The sequence below is a fragment of the Balaenoptera physalus genome (assembly GCF_965194825.1).
Source record: "Balaenoptera physalus genome assembly, chromosome: 10".
NCBI lineage: Eukaryota > Metazoa > Chordata > Mammalia > Artiodactyla > Balaenopteridae > Balaenoptera > Balaenoptera physalus.
In genome coordinates, this window is record NC_138889.1 from 15,996,868 (window position 1) to 16,012,988 (window position 16,121).

Consider the following 16,121-nt stretch of genomic DNA (forward strand, 5'->3'; position numbering starts at 1 on the left):
AAACACTGTTCAGTGTGGCTCCAAAACCAGAAAGGGCAGACTAGGCAGGATCCTGCCTCCCCGGCCCCCAACCCGGCCATCACCTCCTCTGAGCCCAGGGCCCCCAGCAAGGCTGGAGGCGGAGGTGGAGGCCCAGGAGCCTTGGTTCTTAGCATGCGTTCGCCTCTGCCCCGCAGGCTCCCAGCGAGTATGAGACGAGTCCGGAGCAGCTCTTCTACCGGATCGCCCACCTAAACCGAGGACAGCAGTACCTGCTGTGGGTGGCTGCCGTCACCTCTGCCGGCCGGGGCAACGGCAGCGAGAAGGTGACCATCGAGCCTGCTGGCAAGGGTGAGCAGCCTGGGACTGCGGCAGGGGGCAGAAGCCACCCCCGCCTAGAATTCCGGTTCTCCCCGGGGAGGGGATGTCCTCCCTCCACCCTGTCGGTGACCTGGCTGTAAGGGGAGGGTGGCCACCCGCCTCCCTCCTGCACGCACCAAGACCGGGCCTCTGCTGCCCCCTGACTCCCAGAAAGCCTCACAACAGGCTCGAGGCAGCACCGCTAGCCGGGGGCACTGGGCGTAATGCACCCTGGTCCCCAACTCCCAACTCTACCCAGCTCAGCTGGGCGTAATGCGCCCTGGTCCCCAACTCCCAACTCTACCCAGCTCAGCTGGGCGTAATGCACCTTGGTCCCCAACTCCCAACTCCAGCCCAGCTCAGCTCCTCCAAATGAGACTGAGGTGGGGTACACTGCTTCCACGGCGCAGAGAGCTGCCGAGACGGCCCCCTCCTTCCAAAGCCGGGGCACCTCAGGTAGGGGTGACCCCACCGATCGGTGGTTCATTCAGTCAACAGACATTTACAGGGGGCGTGCCGTGAAGGAGACTGTGGGCTAGATGGGGCGCCCAGGGTGAATAAGACCACGTCTGTTTCTTGGGGGTGCCCCGCCAAACCCCTGACCTGGGCATAAGTGTGGCATGGGGGCACATGTACCCCCACTTTACCAGGAATGCCAGTTCTGAGGCCTCAGCCCAAGATCGAGACAGAGGCCACCTCGCGGAGCTGCCGGGCCGCCTGCCCGCGCTAACCCTGGGGCATGGCACTCAGCCACACAGGCCCGAGACTTCCAGCCTCTGCTGTGACCCTGGGCTTCCCTGGGCCCTCCCTCGTCCCACAGTCCCCTGTCGCTGTAGCCCTGGGGCCCCAGGACCAGGGCTCGGATGGTTGGTGCCTGCCTCAGCCCAGCCGCCCTCCAGGGGTGACCAGCTTCCTTTGGCTGAGACCCGAGAGGCGCCTGCCCTCCCCGGCCTCAGGCTCAGGGTCAGCGGACACTGAACGGAGGGCCCGCAGCTGCCCTGCCAGCGGGGGCTGTCATCCCATTTTCCAGTGGACACTCTGAGGCTGGGGTGGCACGGTCTGCAAAGACAGCTGAGAGTGGTGGGCTAGCTCTTCTGGCTCCAAGTCGGGGCTCTTTCCACGCGGCCTCAGGTGTCTAACCTCCCCTGGCCCCTCCTCCCAGAGGGGCTACCCACCCCTTCTTCTGGACTTGTCTCCTTCAGGAGGGCAGGGACCCAGGGCCTCCAATCCTCCCAGGACAGCTGGCGCTGGCCCAGAGCATGGTCTGAGAGCCTGGGCATCTTGGCTGAAGGCTGGCCCCTTCCCCTGTGGAAATTAAACGGAACACGTTCCCAGAGGGCTTCGTACTTCCTCGAATGTGGACATCATGCTCTTCTGTCCTCATGGCAGCCCTGGGAGGTGGAGGGACAGGAGGCAGTCCCAGCCACAGGGCAGAACTGGGTCTAGAACGGGATCTCTAGAGCCCCTGGCGCCATCCCCGAGGCCCCCAACACTTCCCTCTGCCCGCGATGGAGGCTGTCTTCGCTGGGACCCTCTGCCCAGTCCACGTCTTTCTGGCCCCCGGCGGTCCTCCACTGCCCCAGGCAGCCTTCTGTTCCTCGGCGGCCCCTCCAGACCTCACCTACTCTCCCAAGCCCATCGTCCCGGCGCTGCCCTCAGAGGAGAGGAACCTCCATTCCCTGCACCTAAACCTCTAAGCACTGCTTCCTCAGCCACCTTACATCTTCCCTCTCCCCAAGAAGGGTCCCGTGGCCCAGTGGGGCTGACTGTGGCCCCCCGAAGCACGTGGTTGCTTGGTTAATTTAACACTTTCAACCCTGGGCCTGGAGATCTCCAAGGTGCCTGACATGACTACCTTCTCGCTGGGGCCTTGGCATCTTTGCCTCCCTTTGCTTTCTGTGATGCCGCCTGTGCATCAGGGTCCTTTCAGCGTGCTCCTGTCTCCCCGGGGACATGCCTTCCTCCTCTGCGCCTGCATGTTGTGGACCCCAGGGCTCTGCCACTCCTCTGTCAATCTGCAGTCCCCCTCCTGGTGACCTCAGTCACTCTGCTGCTGAGTTCACATCAGTGCGGTCCAGTCATCTCTCTCATGCTCCAAAACATTTATATCCAACGGCTTTCCAGCTACCCCCGTGGGTGTCCCCCAGGTTTAGCATGAGCAGAATCTTCCCGTCTCTCCCACCTACCCTGCTCCTCCTCCTGTGTGCCTCAACTCCACGAGGGCACCAGCACCCATCTGGTTGGCCCAGCTGGAATCCTGGAAGTCACCCTCACCTCCCCCTCTATCTCTTCCCCAAAACTAGGGAGACCCCACGTCCTGGCATTTCTTCCCTTGAGCCCCTAGTCTGTTCTCCACCACCCTATATCACCTCTCGCCTACACTCCAGCCACTGTCTTGTCCCTGGTCTTCATCCTGCAAGATCACCTCCACCAAACCATCCTCTGCAAGCAGCCAGGGATTTATCTAAAACTCTACTTTGAACATATCACTACTTACTTGTAAGCCTCCTCGTGACCTCAAGGGGAAGCCCAGCCTCCTTGAGGTGCCAGCAGAGCCCTCCATGCTCTCCTCCAGCTCACCGCTCTGGCCCCGGCTCTGCTGCCCCCTCTTCACTCACCCTGGGCTTTGGTCACCCCAAAGGATCCTCCCACTCGTCGTGTGTTTCAGGCCCCCGTGCCTCTACTCAGTGCCGTTCCCCCTTCCGACATGCCTTTCCTTCTCTGTGTGGTGAATTCCTTCTTGCCTTCAAGATTCAAGTCAAAGTTTCCAATTCCAGAAGCCGCCCCGGCCTTCACCTCCACCACCACTGCAGTGCCAGAGTTCATTCCTCCTCCTTTCTGCTCCAAGGGTTACTTGTCTCTCCCCCTACCATAGTATTTTTCACCCTAATGATTTTTTTTTTTAAGTGATACTTTACTTGAGAGAGAATCCAACAGTATAATTAATTTATTTTTTTAATTAATTTATTTTATTTTTTTTGGCTGTGTTGGGTCTTCGTTTCTGTGCGAGGGTTTTCTCTAGTTGCGGCAAGCGGGGGCCACTCTTCATCGCGGTGCGCGGGCCTCTCACTATCGCGGCCTCTCTTGTTGCGGAGCACAGGCTCCAGACGCGCAGGCTCAGTAGTTGTGGCTCACGGGCCTAGTTGCTCCGCGGCATGTGGGATCTTCCCAGACCAGGGCTCGAACCCGTGTCCCCTGCATTGGCAGGCGGATTCTCAACCACTGCGCCACCAGGGAAGCCCCCTAATGATTTTTTTAAGTGTCTGTCTCCCTCTCGGAGGGTGAGCAACTTGAGGACAGGGAACGGATCTTACGCATTTTGTGGCTCCTCAGAGCCTCCTGTGAACCTGGCCCAAACAGGTATTTGATAAACGTTTGTTGAATCAATGACTCCCATCTGAAATTTCCTAGACTCTCCCCCCACCCCAAGCCCAAGGTAGCGGTCAGGTAGGGGAAAGGAGGACTTGAATTGTAAATTCAGGAGCCCTGAGAAAGGGGAGCCAGTGCGGTGTTGGTGGTAAAAGTGGGGTGTCTCTCATCCTTTCTCTCCTGTAGCCCCAGCAAAGATCATATCCTTTGGGGGCACCGTGACCACACCTTGGATGAGGGATGTCCGGCTGCCTTGCAATTCAGTGGGAGACCCAGCCCCCGCCGTGAAGTGGACCAAGGACAGGTGTGTGCGGGACCCTGCAGGGATAGGTGACCCCCGGGGATGGGCACAGCAGAAGGGCCATGAAGAGAACCAATGTCCCTCCCTTCCAGCGACTCAGTCACCTCCAGCCCTGAGGGGGCCCAGCCAGGTACACAGCTACCACTCTCACACACAGGCCTGGCATCCCTGGCTCCCCTCTGTTGGCTGCCAAGGATCTCCCTTCCCTGGGTGATTGAAGAGGCCAAGATTCCTGGATATGCCCGGGAAGCACTGAGTAACAGCCCAAGAAACCAGGGTCCCCGAGCCAGCCCCCGACTGCTCCCAGCTCTAACTGCCTGCAGACCTGGGGGAGGCCCCCGGAGGAGGGGCTGCCTGCTATAACCCATCCCCCACCCCCGCAGCGAAGACTCGGCCATCCCCGTGTCCATGGATGGGCACCGGCTCATCCACACCAACGGCACGTTGCTGCTGCGCGCCGTGAAGGCTGAGGACTCGGGCTACTACACCTGCACAGCAACCAACACTGGGGGCTTCGACACCATCATCGTCAACCTTCTGGTGCAAGGTGAGACCCTGCGCGGCGGGTGGGGATCCGCTGGGGACAGGGATGGAGGAGTGGCAGGAAGTCCATCGTGTGAGAGAGAGGGTTGTCGAAGGGAAGAAGAAGACCTGCCACTGGGGAGACAGACCCTTGGTGGATCAGAGGGTCCCCGTGGGAGAGGAGGCAGGAGGGCTAGAGAGGAGAATGAGCAGGAGTGAGGGTGGCACCAAGAGGGTGGGAGAGCCAGCCCCTCGCCCTCAACCCACCCCAGTGTCAGAGATGAACCCTCTGGTGTGGGCTGGTGGCTCTCCCCTCACAGTTCCCCCGGACCAACCCCGCCTAACTGTCTCCAAAACCTCCGCTTCGTCCATCACCCTGACCTGGATTCCAGGTGACAATGGGGGCAGCTCCATCCGAGGTGAGAGGGGTCTGGATGAGAAGGGGGGAGGCAGGGGAAAGAATTCTGGGCCCAGGGGCAGAGAAGGGGCTTCACTCACTCCCACTGCTTGTCCTCATGATGCTTAGGAAATAATGAGGGAGGGGTGATTCAGACCACACGGGAGTTACCCAAGTGCCATGGAAAAATATACCAGCCTAGACGTCTGGGCTTTAGAACACCCACCCTCCTTGCCACTGGTGAGCTGTGCGAATCTGAGGACGTCTGTTTTCTTAGGAAGCCTGTCTTCTTCTCTGGGCCTTAGTTTCCACATCTGTAAAAGTAGACAAATGTTCTAGATAGTGCTTCTCAAGCCTTAAACATGCATATGAATCACCAGGGGATCTTGTAAGAGCACAGATTCTGATTCAGGGGGTCTGGAGCAGAGGCTGAGAATTTGCATGTCTAACAAGCTCCCAAGTGATGCTCACGCTCTGGGGCCAGGGGACTAAATATGGAGTAGTAGGGTCTCAAAAGGACCCCTTGTAAGCCTCACAGCTCTGGTTTCTGCTCCCCTCCCCACCTCGGCTTCTCAACCCTAACACAAGCGCTGACAGGAGAGAGCCCTACAACTCACCCAAGGGCCTGTCTGTTTTGCATCTAATTTGCATCCACCCCATCCCAATGGCCAAAGCACCCCCTGCCCCCTGCGGCGCCCAGCCCCATGATGCCTGTTGGGGTACCCCAGGCCCTGCCCTGCCCGACCTGAGCCAGGCAAACCTCCCGGGCAGGCTTCGTGCTGCAGTACTCGGTGGACAACAGCGAGGAGTGGAAGGATGTGTTCGTCAGCTCGAGCGAGCGGTCCTTCAGGCTGGACAGCCTCAAGTGTGGCACCTGGTACAAGGTGAAGCTGGCGGCCAAGAACAGTGTGGGCTCCGGGCGCATCAGTGAGATCATCGAGGCCAAGACCCACGGGCGGGGTAAGGCCCAGGACGGGGTGGAAGGCTGCTGGGGTGGGGAAGGAGGGCACAGGGAAGCATGGAGACTCGAGGGGAGACTCCACCTGGTTCCCATCACTGCAGCATCTGTGATGAGAAACTGGCCCCACTTCCCTGCGGTGGGATGGCAGATGGGTGGCTCACCTCTTCCTTTTTCCTGCCTCTGTCTTCCTCCTTGGCCAGGCCCTTCTCTCCTCGTCCTTCTCTCCCTCCTCTCCTTGTCCTTCTCTCCCTTCTCCCCTCGTCCTTCTCTCCCTCCTCTTCTTCCTCCCCCTCTGTCCCCTGGAGCATCCCTACTCCCATCTGCACCTCCCCCTGATCCCCTGGAGCCACTGTGGTCCCAGCTGCCCCAGGGCAATCTTTCCCAGTCTCTCTAACCTCTCTCTCTCCGTCTGGCCCCCCAGAGCCCTCCTTCAGCAAAGACCAGCACCTCTTCACCCACATCAACTCCACACATGCTCGGCTTAACCTGCAGGGCTGGAGCAACGGGGGCTGCCCTATCACAGCCATCGTGCTGGAGTACCGGCCCAAGGGCACCTGGGCCTGGCAGGGCCTGCGCGCCAACAGGTCCGGGGAGGTGTTTCTGACCGAGCTGCGAGAGGCCACGTGGTACGAGCTGCGCATGAGGGCCTGCAACAGCGCTGGCTGTGGCAACGAGACCGCCCAGTTCGCCACCCTGGACTACGATGGCAGTGAGTCGGAAAGGGTGGGCAGGGCTGGAGCAGGGTGCTGCCAGGGAAGCTGGCAGAGAGGCAGACACGTAGAGAGATAGACACGCAAGTAGCAAAGAGGCAGGACTACAGTCAGGGACAAAGGCTGACAGGTGAATGAGCAAGCAAAGGACAGGCCAAGGAGCAGCAGACGGGTAGACAGGTAAGTGGGTAGATATACCTGTGACCAACACAGATGGATAGGCAGACGAGCAGGTCAGTAACGCTAAAGACAGAGGGCCCTTGAAGGTGCAACCCTTGCTGTCCGTTGCTTCAAAGAGATGAGAGGGAAGTAGAGAGGCACTTGCAGTCCTGCCCTATAAGAACCCTTTGCTCAGATGGTACATTAGCCAAGACAGGGTAGCCTGTGCTGCAGTAACAGGTAAACACTAAAAGCTTCATGGCTTGATTCAATAAAGATTTGTTTCTCACTCTCATAACACCTCGTGAGGGTTGGCTGGCCACCACCTTTAGCTATGCCATCTTGAACATGTAGCCTCCGTGGTCACCAACAAGAGAGAGAGAAAAAAGGCACAGCAGTTCCTAACTGCCCTGGCCAAGAGGTAATACTCATCATTTCTAGTCGCACTCTGTTGTCCAGAACTAGTAACATGGTTCTAACCGAACTGCCAGGAAGTCTGGGGAATGTAGATGAGCACACAGATGTTTAGTGAGTACTAACTGGTATCTGCCACATGGGGGCACCTCCCACTCATGCACACACATGCATTTAAGCACATAGAGGGCTGAATTCATAGGGACCAGCTGTCACAAGCTAAATTGAGTCTACCTATGTGTTAAGGAAACAGAATGAAAGTGGTATCGGAAGGGGATGGGCTCAAACAAGGAAGGCTTCATGAAGGAGATGACTCTTAAGTGAGGTTTTGAAACCAGCAAGCCTCAGGGCTTGACAGAAGGCTATGTCAGCAGGAGAACTCAACACTGCCTCCTTGCAGCCCCCCAGGTTAGCAGATTTTGCCCACGGGATGGGGAGCAGGGAGAGAATGCAGGATGTTTAGTGGCTTTCGCCTCCATCTGGGGAAGAGAGCACAGGATCCCACTTCCCTGACTTTTCTCTCCTACGGTCCTCACCATCCCCCTCAACCTTACCAGCTGGATGTGGGAATCTAAGTTCAGCGTTCTAGAAATGAACACTGAACTCCAACAAGCAGTAGACTATCTCTGAGAGACTTTAGGAAAATTCTAAAAGGAAGTTATTAATATCATATGCAGTATAAAAACTACACAACTGTTCATGGCTGTCCTGATGGGACCAGAATTAGGGGGAGCAGAGGGGAGAGTTGGGGCTCTGCACCAGGAAGTAGAGATCAGAGTGAGACCAAAGGCAGCAAAAGAGGTCCAAGGGCTACCTTGCCCGTGAGACTCTGCATAACACTCAACTCATAAGGGACGTCTGACTCCCTTCTTCACCCCTGTTCAGGCACCATCCCGCCCATCAAGTCTGCACAAGGCGAGGGGGACGACGTGAAGAAGCTGTTCACCATTGGCTGCCCAGTCATCCTGGCCACCCTGGGGGTGGCACTGCTCTTCATCGTTCGCAAGAAGAGGAAAGAGAAGCGGCTGAAGCGACTCCGAGGTGGGCGAGTTTCCTATGGGCTTCCTGGGAGGGAGTGTTGACCCTCAGCCACGCTGGCCACTTTCCACTGGCTCACAGCACCATCTGGACAAGGGAGAGTGCCCGTGTCCCCTTGAAGGGAGAGCTGCCACTCCAGCCTTCTGAAACCCCTTAGTTGTTCACTGCTTCCTCCTCTATGCCCCCAGGACTTTGTGCCTGCCCTCACCAGGGCTGACTTTTAGAGGTACACAGTGGTAAAACCATATTGCTTGTTAAAATATTTAAACATTTCCATGTTGATTGGTAAATAGATGTTGCTCCCTTCTACCCTGGATGCTCCATTCTCTCATATAGGATCCCCGAGACTTTCCTAGGACCCAGCCACTAAAGAGTAGACCTGCAAGTGGCCTCTAGGACTTTGCTCTGGTTTGACTGAGCTGTTTCCATGCCTTGTCAGGTGCTAAATATTTTTAATATCATCCCCTGTCCCAACACCTGCTACCATAGCCTGGCATGAATGGGTCTGATTTACCTTGATTTCCCCAGGACCCACTAGTTGCTTAATAAATGTCTGTTCACACATCTGGAAAACATTTATTGAGTATCTGCTGTATCGTAGATACTGCCAGATATTGGAGTTGTAAAGATGAATGAAGAAGGAACAGCCCATGCCCTTATAGAATTCACAGCCAAGGCACAATAATAGCACAGAAGAGGGAATGACTAAGGCTGCCTAGGGTGTTTGTTTAGGAGTTGGGTAGATGAAAGGATGGTTCAGTCGGTGTTTAATGGTTGTTAAATGGATGGATGGTTGGATGGATTGATGGAAGATTGGATGGTTGATAGATTGATAGTTGAATCGTTAGTTGGTTGGATCAGTGGAAGGATGGATGGATGGATGGATACTTGGATGGATAGATGGATGATAAGATGGATAGATGGTTGTATGAATGGATGATTGGATGAATGGTTGAATACATGGTTGTACAGATGATTAGATGGTTGGATGGGTTGATGGTTGAATGGATGAATGGTTGGATCAGTGGATGGCTGGCTGGATGGATGGATGGGTAGTTGAATGAATGCATGATGTATGGGTGGGATGGATTGACAGGTGGATAGATCAATAATGAATGGATGGATGAGTGGGTAGATAGATGGTTGAATGCGTTCATGAAGCTAGATTCGATCTAACAGATCATTCTCAGTTATCAGAGGTCTAGGGGATTACCTGGGTCCTTTGCTTCTCCTCTCTTATCAATTCCTAACCTGAGAGTCCTGAACCTATTCAAGGCTCCTCTGAGACAAAACAGTGACCCTCAAATCCATCCATGGACTTTTTGGGGACAGATGCCCTAGAGAAGGAAATGAAGCTTCTTGGTTGATGTCATCTGGAGATACCCATTGACCCCCTCTACTTCATTCCCCACTCTCTCCTCTCCCCAACAGATAACTGAGGATAGACCTACCACTGATGCCCATTTCCAGACTGCTATGATGTTTTGTTTGATTAGAGTCAATTCAGGAAGCTGATGGAGCACTTTACATACCCTCTGCTTTGGGAAGGATCTCCCTATTAGATAAAAATCTGAGGGAAGGAAAGCAGAACTGAGCCAAACCCTGAACTGGGAGCAGTGAGACCTTATGTTTTGGACTGTCTCAGAACTCCTTATATTTCTTCCCAGGAGACAAGCCCTGGCCCCATTTTAGGAAGTTCTCCCACCTTGTTCCCCATGCCTCTTCCAATTCTCATCCTTCTCAGACTCCATTCTCACTCAGTCCCCTCTCTCTACTGTTTTGCAGATGCAAAGAGTTTGGCAGAAATGTTGATAAGGTGGGTGTCACACAGCTGTTTCCTCTCTCCTCCCCTCCCCCTTCCTCCCTTCAGGGTACAGGTTTCTAAGACCCCACTGTCCTGCAAAACCCCTCCCCCAACCCCTTATGGCTGCTGAGTCACCCACCTCCAGCCCTTGTCTCCACAGCAAGAACAACCGAAGCTTTGACACCCCCGTGAAGGGGCCACCCCAGGGCCCACGGCTACACATTGACATCCCCAGGGTCCAGCTACTCATCGAGGACAAGGAGGGCATCAAGCAGCTGGGTGAGTGACAGGTGCCGTGAGCTCTCTGTCCTGCTGAGTGTGCTTCCCCAGGCCACATCCCACGAAGGGCAACCAGCAGTCCTCACACAGTGCCCAGGGTTCCAGAAGCAGCCCCATCAACAACTCAACAACCTAGGAACTCGCTGCAGCTTCTCTCAAGGACTAGGTTTCCTCCTCCGTTATGGGAAGACTTGACCTGATCTTTCTTGGTTTCATTGTTGGATAAAGACAAAGAGAAATTTGGGAAGCAAAGATGGTGCCCAAAGGGAAGGACTGCTGCTGATTGTACTTCTTCCCCCAGGAGATGACAAGGCCACCATCCCTGTGACTGATGCTGAGTTCAGCCAAGCTGTCAACCCTCAGAGTTTCTGCACCGGTGTCTCCTTGCACCACCCAGCCCTCATCCAGAGCACAGGACCCCTCATCGACATGTCTGACATCCGGCCAGGCACCAGTATGCATTATCCCCGGGGAGACAGCCCTCCTCCCACAGGGGGTTTCGTGGGCACAGCATAAGACAGAGGTGACATTTTTTTTAAAAAAAGGAGGGAGGAGCAGCATGGAAGAAGGGAAAGAGCACTGGAATTAGAGTCTAGAGACCTTGATTATAGACTCACTAGCTATGGCCTTGGGCATGTCACTAACCTTATCTCTCTGGGCCTCAGTTTCCTTACCTAGCAATTTTGAGAGGGTTAGTTGTTCTTTCTCTCCAAGGGCCTTCTGCATCTTCCACTGTGACTCTGGACATAAGCATAGAATACATCCAGGACTGTATGTATTCATCCTGTATGAATACATCCAGGACTGTAGTGAATGGACAGTCATGAGGCAGCAGGAGATGAGGTGACATTCTTCCCAGGCTGAAGGAGAAGACAGGGTGGCCGGGGAGGACTAGGACGCCGCCCACTGCCTGACACTGTTGCTCTCCTCCCGCACAGATAGCTGTGTGGTCAGGAAAGGCAGCTCGCTCAGCTCTCCCAGGGGAGCTTCTGTGGCTGCTTCTGCCTCCTCCCTTGCTCCTGCTGCCCTTTCTGGTTAATGCCAGCTGCCCAAGCCTGAATGCCTGCAGCTGGAGGGTACTAGCCCTTGCTTCCTCTGTGCAGATCCAGTGTCCAGGAAGAATGTAAAGTCAGCCCACAGCACCCGGAACCGGTACTCAAGCCAGTGGACTCTGACCAAGTGCCAGGCCTCCACACCCGCCCGCACCCTCACCTCCGACTGGCGCACTGTGGGCTCCCAGCATGGTGTCACTGTCACCGAGAGTGACAGCTACAGTGCCAGCCTCTCCCAGGACACAGGTGAGCCCAAGGACCTGCCTGCACTCCGCTCACTCTCCTCCAGCTCCCCCATTACCCATCTCCACCTTCGGTTTTCCCACCTCCTACCCGCCACCCGTTGGAGTCCAAGGCACAGGTCCGTTTCATTTCCAGCTGGTCATTGACTCACTCTGTGGCTATGACAAAAACACTTGACCTAGCAGAGCTCTGCTTGGTCAAGGATTTCATTTTGCTCTCCCAAAAGATGACAGAGAAAATGGTACACATGATGTTTGTTGGAGAAAAGGCTAAGTGTTGCTCAGAGGGTGATGCTGATTATCAAGAATGAAAGATGTTCTGCCCTTCATTAGGCAGCACATCAAATATCCCACTTCTGCCACCACCACTACCTTCACAGGCGGAGAGCAGGATCTAGTGAGCCTGGTCCACTCCATAGTCAGGCTTTCAGATGGCTGCTGGGCTTATGGGTAGGGGAACTGCTCAGTCTGATCTCGTTTACACCCTTTCCCCATAAACCCACTTTATTTTTTATCGAGATATAACTGACGTATAACATTTAGTTTCAGGTGTATGACAAAATGATGTGATATTTGTATATATTGCAAAATGATCACCACAGTAAGTCTAGTTAACATCCATCACCATGTATAGTTACAATTTTTTTTCTTATAATGAGAACTTTAAAGAACTACTCTCTTAGCAACTTCCAAACATTCAATACAGTGTTATTAACTATAGTTATCATGCTGTACATTACATCCCCATGACTTATTTATAACCGGAAGTTTGTACCTTTTGACCACCTTCACCGATTTTGCCCAACTCCCACCCCCCACCTTTGGCCACCACCAATCTACTCTCTGTATCAGTGAGCTTGGGGGTTTTGTTTGTTGTTGTTGGGGGTTTTTTAGATTCCACATGTGAGATCATACAGTGTTTGTCTTTCTCTGTCTGATTTGTTTCACTTAGCATAATGCCCTCAAGGTCCATCCATATCTTCCCAAATGGCAAGATTTCCTTTTTTATGGCTGAGTAATATCTCATTTTGTGTGTGTGTGTACATGTGTGTGTGTATATATATATTTATATATATTTATATATATATATATCTCACATATTCTTTATTCATCCACCGATGGACATACAGGTGCTTCCATGTCTTGGCTATTGTAAATAATGCTGCAATGAATATGGGGTGTGCCACTCATTTCCCCTCAACTCTGTGCCTTCCATCTTCCCAGACAAAGGACGGAACAGCATGGTGTCCACTGAGAGCGCCTCTTCCACCTATGAGGAGCTGGCCCGGGCCTATGAGCATGCCAAGCTGGAGGAACAACTGCAGCACGCCAAGTTTGAGATCACTGAATGCTTCATCTCCGACAGCTCCTCTGACCAGATGACCACAGGCACCAATGAGAACGCTGACAGCATGACATCCATGAGCACACCCTCAGAGCCTGGCATCTGCCGCTTCACCGCCTCCCCACCCAAGCCCCAGGATGCCGACCGGGGCAAAAATGTGGCTGTGCCCATCCCTCACCGGGCCAACAAGAGTGAGCGCTCAGACCACCTCCCTTGCTGTGTCCCCTGCCCCCAAACCCCACGAGCCCTGGCTAGACCTAACCCTAACTGCACCTGGGTCCTGCCAGCCCAGCACGGCTCCTTGGCAGTCAGGGGGTAGTGCAAAGAACAAGGACTTGGGAGCAAGCAGATCAGGGCGCACATCCTGACTTAACCTCTTAATACCGCTGTGACCTTGGGAAAGTCATTTAACCTCTCTGGCCTTAATTTTCTCATTTGTAAAATGCAACTGATAGCATATACTTTGCATTGTTGTAAGGATCATTAGAAATGATATACGTGCCTGGCACATAGTAGGTTCTCATTAAGTAGTGATCATTCCCTTAATCTGAAGCTATGCCAGGATGGAAAGAGACTGCTTATGGGGTCAGCTGCCCAATGGCCATTGGTCTCAATACTGTTTGAACTTAATCTAGACCCAAAGGAGCAATCCTGGCAGTTCAGCCCATGGTGGCCAAACCTCATGGTGGGCAATGACCTAGCCTGACTGGGAACCATCTGACTCCAGGGGCCTGGCCAGAGCATATGTCCTTTGGGGTCAGCAGGGCAGGTCTAGGATAACCAGGGGGAGGGGAGCAGGGAAGCCCCCCAGCAGACATTAGGGCCACAGGGTGCAAGGCCCAGGCTGTCAAAGCAGGCAATCTGGTCTGCTCAGCACTGGCCTTGCTAAGTGGCCGTGCTGACCTAGGGGCTCAGGGTCATCTAGAGAAGAGCCTGGGGTAACAGAAATTATAAAGACTTAGGAGACGAGCAGCCCTGAATGACTCCCCCTCCCTGTGTAGCTGTGTGAATTTGGGCAAACTACTTAATCTCGCTGAACCTCAGTTTCCTCACTTGCAAAATGCAGGCAGGTATTAACCTATGCAGGGGGCTGTGGGGACTAAACGAGGTGACCTAAGGAAAGCGCCTGGCACAGTGGACGGGAGAGAGGCACGTGCACAGGCGAGCGTGCTCACAGGGCAGAGGGATCAGCATGTGAGGGTCCTAGAAGCTTGTCCCGTGGGGGCACTTTAAGACATTAGGAACATTCTGCCTGGAGAAGAGGAGACGAAGGAGAGGGACGGGGAAATGTAGCTGACCTCAGATGTCTGAAAGGCTGCGTAAGAAAGAGGGGAAGGCTTTGTTCTGGGGGCCTCAGAGGACAGAATCGGGCTGAATGTGGGGAAGTGACAGGGAGTGACATTCCTTTCCTCCTCGTAGTAAAGAAAAGCTTTCTAGGGAATTCTCTGACAGTCCAGTGGTTGAGACTTGGCGCTTTCACTGCCATGGACCTGGGTTCGATCCCTGGTTGGGGAACTAAGATCCCGCAAGCCACGCGGCATGGCCAAAAAAAAAAAAAAATGCTTTCTAACAGCCAGAGCTCTTAGGACAGCCCTGTTTAGAAATGAGCTCTCCACCAGCTGACGCTGATCGGCTATAGTGATCAATTAACAATGGGGATCAATTTACTGAGCATTGCTGTGCGCCAGCCACTGTACTGAAGCGCTTTCCTTACTTTATCTCATTCCCTCCTCACAGTACTCCTGTAGGGAAATATGATTATCCCCATTTCATAGATAAGAAAACTGAGGCTCAGAGAGGTCAAGTAACGCATCTTTCCTCGACTCTTTACTGCCCGTCTAGTGGGGGGACTCCTATGCCAGGTCAGGGAGAAGACTGAGGGGTAGGGGTAGGGGAAGAAGCTGGCCGCTGGTTCCAAGAGGCCTCTGCCGCTAACACGCCCTGCTTCCTCCATTCCAGGTGACTACTGTAACCTGCCCCTCTACGCCAAGTCGGAGGCCTTCTTCCGAAAGGCAGACGGGCGGGAGCCCTGCCCCGTGGTCCCGCCCCGCGAGGCCTCCATCAGGAACCTGGCTCGAACCTACCAGCCCCAGGCTCGCCACCTGACCCTGGACCCCGCCAGCAAGCCCTTGGGCCTCCCACACCCGGGGGCCGCCGCCACAGCCACCTTACCTCAGAGGACTCTGGCCATGCCAGCTCCCCCAGCCGGCACGGCGCCCCCGGCACCCGGTCCCACCCCTGCCGAGCCCCCGGCTGCCCCCAGTGCCGCCCCTCCGGCCCCCAGCACTGAGCCTCCGCGGGCCGGGGGCCCACACACCAAAATGGGGGGCTCCAGGGACTCACTTCTCGAGATGAGCACATCAGGGGTAGGGAGGTCTCAGAAGCAGGGGGCCGGGGCCTACTCCAAATCCTACACCCTGGTGTAGGGGCACAACCAGAAGAGTGGCCCTCCGCTTGGACCTGTCTGCACCTCCAGCCCTCACACACCAGCTGGGCTGATTTCCTGCATTATTTATATTAAATTGACAGACAAAAACCAACCAACAAGGGAAAGACAACCCCCAAGTCATGAACGCTTGTACATAGAACTCTTTTGTACAAATGAAACTATTTTCTTCTTCTCCATGAAGCCAGGGCACAAAGAATTTGACAGTGCGAGTCAAATTCCCCACCCCACAAAATATGTGTGGAGAGATATATACATATATAGAGGGAGAGGAACACATCGACAAGCTATATATCTATATATTTCTCTCACCTTATTTTGAGACAGAGGCACAAAGGCTCAGCAATTTTTCCCTCCTACTCACCCTCCCTCCAATCTAGGTGGTTTTGACAAAGACCAAAATCCCAACTCAGAGACACTGCATGCGATTTTACTGTTCCAAGAAAACCAGGACTTGCTTCAATTTGCAGATGCTTATGTGTTGATACCTTTTTCTATGAAAAAAGACCCAGCGCCGTGTGCAATAAAGGTTATGTTTCTACATGGTGGCTTTTTTCCCATTTGGCAAGGGCCAGTGGGGAGGCAGGGAGGAAAGGCCCCTATACCAGGCCGTCTGTCTCTCAGGGAGAGACTTCGAGAAGCCGGGCTTTAGCTCAGCACGTTAAACTTTTTAAAAGGCTTTCCATTAGCCAAGCCGCCTCCTTGAGCACTTCTGTGCTGGGCCCTACGGAGGACCAGCTGTG

At 54.4% G+C, this 16,121-nt stretch overlaps 1 protein-coding gene across 1 annotated transcript in view; it reads left to right on the plus strand.

The window, feature by feature from the left end:
* DSCAML1 (DS cell adhesion molecule like 1) overlaps positions 1 to 15,919 on the plus strand; it is a 346,512-nt gene extending 330,593 nt beyond the window's left edge. The window contains exons 21-33 of the mRNA XM_082410986.1: positions 177 to 330; positions 3,895 to 4,012; positions 4,393 to 4,556; positions 4,852 to 4,950; positions 5,700 to 5,888; positions 6,311 to 6,598; positions 8,058 to 8,213; positions 9,996 to 10,026; positions 10,175 to 10,293; positions 10,595 to 10,747; positions 11,397 to 11,591; positions 12,812 to 13,123; positions 14,892 to 15,919. Of these exons, the coding sequence (XP_082267112.1) occupies positions 177 to 330; positions 3,895 to 4,012; positions 4,393 to 4,556; positions 4,852 to 4,950; positions 5,700 to 5,888; positions 6,311 to 6,598; positions 8,058 to 8,213; positions 9,996 to 10,026; positions 10,175 to 10,293; positions 10,595 to 10,747; positions 11,397 to 11,591; positions 12,812 to 13,123; positions 14,892 to 15,358 (2,445 nt within the window). The 3' untranslated portion in view covers positions 15,359 to 15,919. The remainder of the gene's footprint in view (positions 1 to 176; positions 331 to 3,894; positions 4,013 to 4,392; positions 4,557 to 4,851; positions 4,951 to 5,699; positions 5,889 to 6,310; positions 6,599 to 8,057; positions 8,214 to 9,995; positions 10,027 to 10,174; positions 10,294 to 10,594; positions 10,748 to 11,396; positions 11,592 to 12,811; positions 13,124 to 14,891) is intronic.
* The last annotated feature ends 202 nt before the right edge of the window (positions 15,920 to 16,121 follow it).